This window comes from Brachyistius frenatus, unplaced genomic scaffold (assembly GCF_029030835.1).
Source record: "Brachyistius frenatus isolate BFR_SWC_R1_liver_20210118 unplaced genomic scaffold, ASM2903083v1 Contig_38, whole genome shotgun sequence".
Taxonomy (NCBI): domain Eukaryota; kingdom Metazoa; phylum Chordata; class Actinopteri; family Embiotocidae; genus Brachyistius; species Brachyistius frenatus.
The window spans coordinates 3,481,133-3,487,132 of record NW_027210637.1 but is presented as its reverse complement, the minus strand read 5'-3'; the positions used below and the strand labels follow the sequence as shown (position 1 = coordinate 3,487,132).

The 6,000-nt window shown below is 39.8% G+C and overlaps 1 protein-coding gene across 2 annotated transcripts in view; it reads right to left on the bottom strand.

Moving 5' to 3' along the window:
* Positions 1 to 485: 485 nt before the first annotated feature.
* Positions 486 to 6,000, bottom strand: part of usta (uronyl 2-sulfotransferase a) — a 53,664-nt gene continuing 48,149 nt past the window's right edge. For both annotated transcript variants that reach the window (XM_069701827.1, XM_069701828.1), the window contains 3 exons: positions 3,133 to 3,230; positions 2,852 to 3,009; positions 486 to 2,355 (listed from right to left, as the gene is read on the bottom strand). In XM_069701827.1, the coding sequence (XP_069557928.1) occupies positions 2,063 to 2,355; positions 2,852 to 3,009; positions 3,133 to 3,230 (549 nt within the window). In that variant the 3' untranslated portion in view covers positions 486 to 2,062. The remainder of the gene's footprint in view (positions 2,356 to 2,851; positions 3,010 to 3,132; positions 3,231 to 6,000) is intronic.

The following is a 6,000-nucleotide window of genomic DNA, read 5'->3' as shown; positions in this document are numbered from 1 at the left end:
TAGATCTGCTGTGCTGTCAGGATTGAAGTTGTGTGTTTTAGAATTCATTGCTTCTTTACAGCAACATCTATGAGTTTGGACAGATATGCATGTAAACTACAACTAAAGTAGTTAGCACAGGCTTACAATCCCTAGGCGTTATTTTAGTTATGCAACGTATCATAGGATAGAAAGTGTTGTAAAGACTGGAGAAGGGAAGGTCATTTTAAACCAAGTCAGAAGTACGATAAAAAAAAAAGAGAAGGCGAAGCGGCTTGATGGACGGGCTCCCGCAGGGAAGACAGAGCTGCAAATGTGACACCAGCAGATTCTGCTTATGCCAGATCCATGGTCTGCCACAAGCAGGTAACTGCCATAACGCTGGACATGCGATGAGGCTGGCTGCAGCCTGCTGGATGGGGTGGCAATAACAAAGAGGTTAAATCAAATGGCAGAATACACATTTTTCAGTAAGAAACCATTGCCAAGTAAAACAGAGACATTAGTTGCAAGTTACAGGACATTTATTTCGTAGACTGTAAAATGATGGACTGCATTAGTTGTTGTTAACCAGTTTTCAGCTGTTGATAGAAATCCATCCTAGACATTCTTAAAATGCCAAGAATAGTTTCATAGCCACCACAAACCAAAGATACAAACAAGTTATTTAACATCATTTTCCTTCCTGAGAATTTTATCTGGAATGCAAATGAATACAAAATAATAAATTAAACTTTCAGAAAAAGGAAACAGTGAACAGAAACCATAACAATGAAAAAGGTACAGACAATGGATATTAGAATGGTAAAGTGAAATATGCAGATGACAATCACATATTAGCTTATGGTTACTATTCTCTGGATGATTTTTACATGAGTGATGAGTAGCTGCTGGAGAAATTTGTATTAGCTGGACTTGGTAAAAACTTCACACACTTTCATGATTATATTTTGGAAACCCTTTAACAGTAAATAATCCTATCAGACATTATAGACAAATTAGTATCCAGTTGTGACCAAATCCCATTTTCTGCAGAAGTTCAGGAAATATCACTTAACATAAAGTGCAGTGTATTCATACAGTTTTGTAACGCATCCCAGTTGAAACACTGGTATTTGGCAAGCTCAATCTTTAAAACTTTGGATTACAAATTAGCCTCCATAAATGCTTTTAGCGTCTGACTCTGAACCCAGGCTATTTTCAGCAAATGGCCTGTTCCAAATAATAAATCTATGCTAAAATACACTGCTGGTTTGGTCAAACTCACATCATTCATGCACACATAGTTGGAATTCTTTGAATTCATAATTGAGTGCTTATAGTTTAACCCTCATTTATACCTAATAATAGTTTAAACAAAATGTTATAAACCAATACTATAACAACTGACTTGACTATGTCACAACTCCACCAACTGTGCACAGATGTTCCTGTCACACAGTTAGCGGAACTCTTAATGAGGTTTGGCACTTACAACAGTCCTGGGCGACTAATATACATACAAGACTTATGGCACATTTTAAATTCATGAATACCATGTTCCAATCCAGCTTTTTGGACAATAACCCTTTCATAAAATATTAACTCTCTGTTGGGCTATGTCTCTTTAGTCCTCTCCTACAGTAAACACCTCAGCGACCAACATTTAGTCTTTTTCTCAACACATTTAGCTGTCAGCATCTTGCGTTAATCTCTCCTTGAGATTACAGCAGTAAGAGATGTTTTTACATAAACCCTAAAACAAGCTCAAATTAAAAAATAACTTGAGCCAAGCAAATTGAGCTTACTATTAGTTCCCATTGTCCTTGGTCAATTTTTAAATAAGAGCATTTTGTCCTTCCAATTACTCAACGAGTCCTCAGTGCTGAGCCTGTCATATAGGAGTCAATTGCTGATGGAAAACAGAACCCGCAGAAACACGAGCATCAGGATCCGCACACCCTTAAACACACCTCACTTTTCTTGTGAATGCTGAAAGACGGGGAACACTCCCCTTTGCCATCAGGCTACCTCCAGCTATCCTCAGACAATTTGAGCCAAACAGCGGTTTTTTTGGCCACATCCACTGTTCATGAAGAGGCCCTTAGGGATGGACCAGCCAGTTGTTGGCATCCTCCAGGTCTGTGTCCAGCTCCTCATCTTCATCCAGAGGCTCTGGGGTTCGGAGGGCCAGTTCTCGTAAGAAAGCAGGTGAGTAGGCGGGGGGTTGGGAGACGGACTTGAGGCCAATTTTTTTCTTCATGAGGTGAAACTGGTCACGAATGAAGTTGTAAAACTCGTACTCATAGCGCATTCGATGGTACAGAACCTGCAGGGCCTCCAGAGTAGGTGTGTGTTTACGCACTGTGCCTGTCATATTTCCCATTTTCCTATAGTCTGCAGGGAGAAGATGAAAAAAACCACAAAGACCAAGAAGTCATTTGCAGACCATTTTCGCACAACTTTGTAGACACAATGTGGTATTTCTCTATGGAAAACAGTACAGGTCGGTCGGTTACCCCACCACTTTTGTTTAGACTGAAATATCCTAATAATTGGAAGGATTTATGGTGCCCAAAGGAAGACTATAATAACTTTGAAGATCCCCTGACTTTTCCTCCAGTGCCACCAGCAGCTGACATTTGTGGCTTGAGGGAAATGTTGGATGGATTGCTTAAAATTAGGTACAGACATTTATGTTCGCCCACAGGAAAACTTGTAATAACTTTGAAGGTTTCTCAAATGTTTTATCCAATACTTGACTTTGTGACTAAATACCTCAAAAAGTAATGATTTAGGCTTCTGACTCTTTTTGTTGTCTTGTAAACATCCACTAAATGTGATAGCTCAACATAACAAAAAAAATTAAATCTATTTTGGAATGTGCACCTACCAGGGCTCTTGTAGATGTTGAGTACGCCAGTAAAGTAATGAGGTAAGAGCCTCTCCAACAAGAGCAGAACATCCTCCAGCTCCTCCAAGATACCCACAAGGAGATAGTTCTCCAGAACATTCTGTTTGGCCCTCTCCAAAGCCCATACTCCTGGTTCTCTGTGGGAGAGAGAGGGACATGAGAGCACAGAGGGAAGACAGCAACAGAGCAGCCTAACATGGCTGAAAACAAATGAAATATTACCACATTTGACCAATGTCAAAACAAAGTCCTATAGATACCTGCATTGAGGATGCTGTCCACAGAAGTATGGAATGATGTAGAAAACTCTTGGGTTGGAGCACTCAGGGTAATTCTCTAGAATGCACACATTGATATCCTGCAAGCAGACAAACACACACCAAATCCTTTTAATTTTACATCACTCATTTCCTCATGGTTTTTGTTTAACCTGCAGTAATGAACAAGACAGAAATTTAATGACTTGCCTCTAACACTAGGGGGAGCTCTTCACTTACACTACTGTAAACTTAGAGTGCTTGATAGTAATCATCTGAGAAGCCAAAGTGCTTTGCTAAACAACATCCCGTGCACAAAGATAAGCTCTGCCCCTTTACCTCAGCTGCTCTTAGACACTGAGATGCTATATATGAATATATATACCTATTGTAGTTGTGTTGTGTATTAAATCATGTTCAACTTCTAAAAAACACTTTTGATAAAAAATAAAAAATAAAAAAAATAAATAAATAATAAAAAAAAGAATGATTAAGATGCCAAAACTAAAGTAATAAGATCAGGGCTGTAAAGTTTAAAACACCCATAATTTGAGTGTGGGAGCCATTAAACAATGAAAAGGGAGGAAAAAAACAGCAGAAAGATTAAAAACACACATGCATGAGTGAAGCTTGCCAGCCACTCAGTGCTGTGGAACCAGCAGTCAAATCCATGTCAGGTGACGTAAGCCTCATGGATGGCAACAAAGCAACAAAACACTCCACGAAGCATGACTTGCATACACACACTGGCGTATGCAGATATGCTGCATGCTTGTGCTCAAACTCAGACATACAGTAGCACCAGGGGAAATGCATGAGGCTAAAGATGTCGACAGGCCCCGCTGTCACAGAAGACAATGGCATCTAAAAGTGGAGGCAAATTGAAAGCGTAATGATTACGTCAGAGCTTGCCCTTTAGATTTATGCACCGATAAGTTCGTAATGGCTGATTTAAACAGAGCAATTTGTCAAAACTAACACTGAGCCCAACATGGTCCATCAAAGTGATAAAGTTGAGTCAGACGGGACCGGAGGGCCAGACCTTCCCAGAGGACACTAGCTGCCGCCGAGGGTGTGGTGCGAGGGAGCCTATGTGTAAACACGGTGACCCAGGTGACTCAGCTTTGCCTATATGAAGGCAAAAACAACGTGTATAAGGGCATGTCACCTGAGTTACTGTGCTTCCTGTTGTTGTTGCAATTTTTGACTTCGCATGAAAAAATGATGATGTCAAGACCATATTTATGTATTTGCCAGATAAGACCGTTCACGACGAAAAAAAAAGGGAGCAGTCAGATCAACTTAATTTTATTCCTAAAGCCCAAAACCACAAATTTGCCTCAAAAGGTTTTAAAATCTGTACAGCATGCAGCACCTTCTCTCCCCAGACCCAGATAAGGAAAACCGCCTGCCAAAAACTAATTAACAGAAAAAAAACAAAGAAACATAAGCGATATCCCTCTGCCAAGGAGGCAGACATTCAGCAGATATCGTATGTAAACAGTACACTGGAATAACGGAAGTAATATGACACTCTGGAAGACAGAATGACACATTAGGTACAAATAAATAGGCTACATAAGAAGAACAGACCGAACTACATCATATATGATATTAGTACTATCAGTAGCAGTGACAGAATGAGTGTGAATGCCTGCATAGAAGTCTATATACATAACCTAGAATGACATAAATTATTCACTTGGTAAGTTTTTTTTTTCTTGCAGCTGAACACTGGTGCAATTGTGTCTCTGATTCACCAAGCGGCTGCAGGGTTTGTTTGAACTTTATGACTGACTACTCTCAGCCGCACTATGCACTGGGAACAGGACTTATTGGTGATCAGTGAAGCAAACCACTGGAAAGCGCTTCAAAGAAGCCACAACAAAACCCCAAAGGAACCTTCAGAAAAGAGTTCAGCATTGTACCATTGTGTACAGATCATGTCTGGACTTGACAAAAGTTGGTGTTTCTTTTATTTAATATATCATTTAAAAATGAATTTGTTGTTTTTCCTGTGTCTCATTATTTTTGTAAGTCAATATATCCAGTTATTAATTATGAATAAATCTTCTTAACCCGAACAGACACAAAGAATAAAAACAAAGACATCAGAGGAATAATCAGTGTGAAATACAGGGATTTCAAAGGAAACTTAAGTTATAGGTGAAGCTTGAATTAACTTAAACTTGCAACACAGTTCCCAATGAAACCATTCTGAACCAAGTTAGAGACAAAGAAAGTGAGAAATGCGTGGGAGCAGGATACAATGAAAACAGACAAATGGGGACAGGAAGTGACATGTCACACGCATTCCCCGACAGACATGTCTTATTGCCAGGAAGTCCCTCCTCCTCTTTGCTCCAACACAGGACCCCCATATGCCTCAACATTTACGGGATCACTGGGAATCCAGCCACGACTCATTTATATACAACTACACACAATCAAGTATGCACACGCACGCACAGAAAATATACACTCTCTTTAGCAGAGCCTATTAGTATTTCGAAGAGAGCTCTTGTGTGCACACTCAGGCTTATTGTTTCTATTCTCTCCATGGATTAGGCCAACTGAGCAGTCACAAAAACTGTAGCAAAATGGGCACTAATCTGTACAATGGTCTTCCATTTCAGTGAATGGAACATAGACATGAATTAAATCAGGAGTAATTGATGATGTAAACCTTTCCCGTGGGACATTTTGCTTCAGTTTTCATCATGGATCATGGGAGTGATAAGTGTGGGTGAAATTGCATGTAAATCTGCAATAAAGACTTCTTTTTCCCACCTGGGGGCAGCAGAAACAAGCTGCCAACAAACAAAGACTTCCATACTTTCACCCTTTAAGTCCATCTGTTGAATTTGTTAG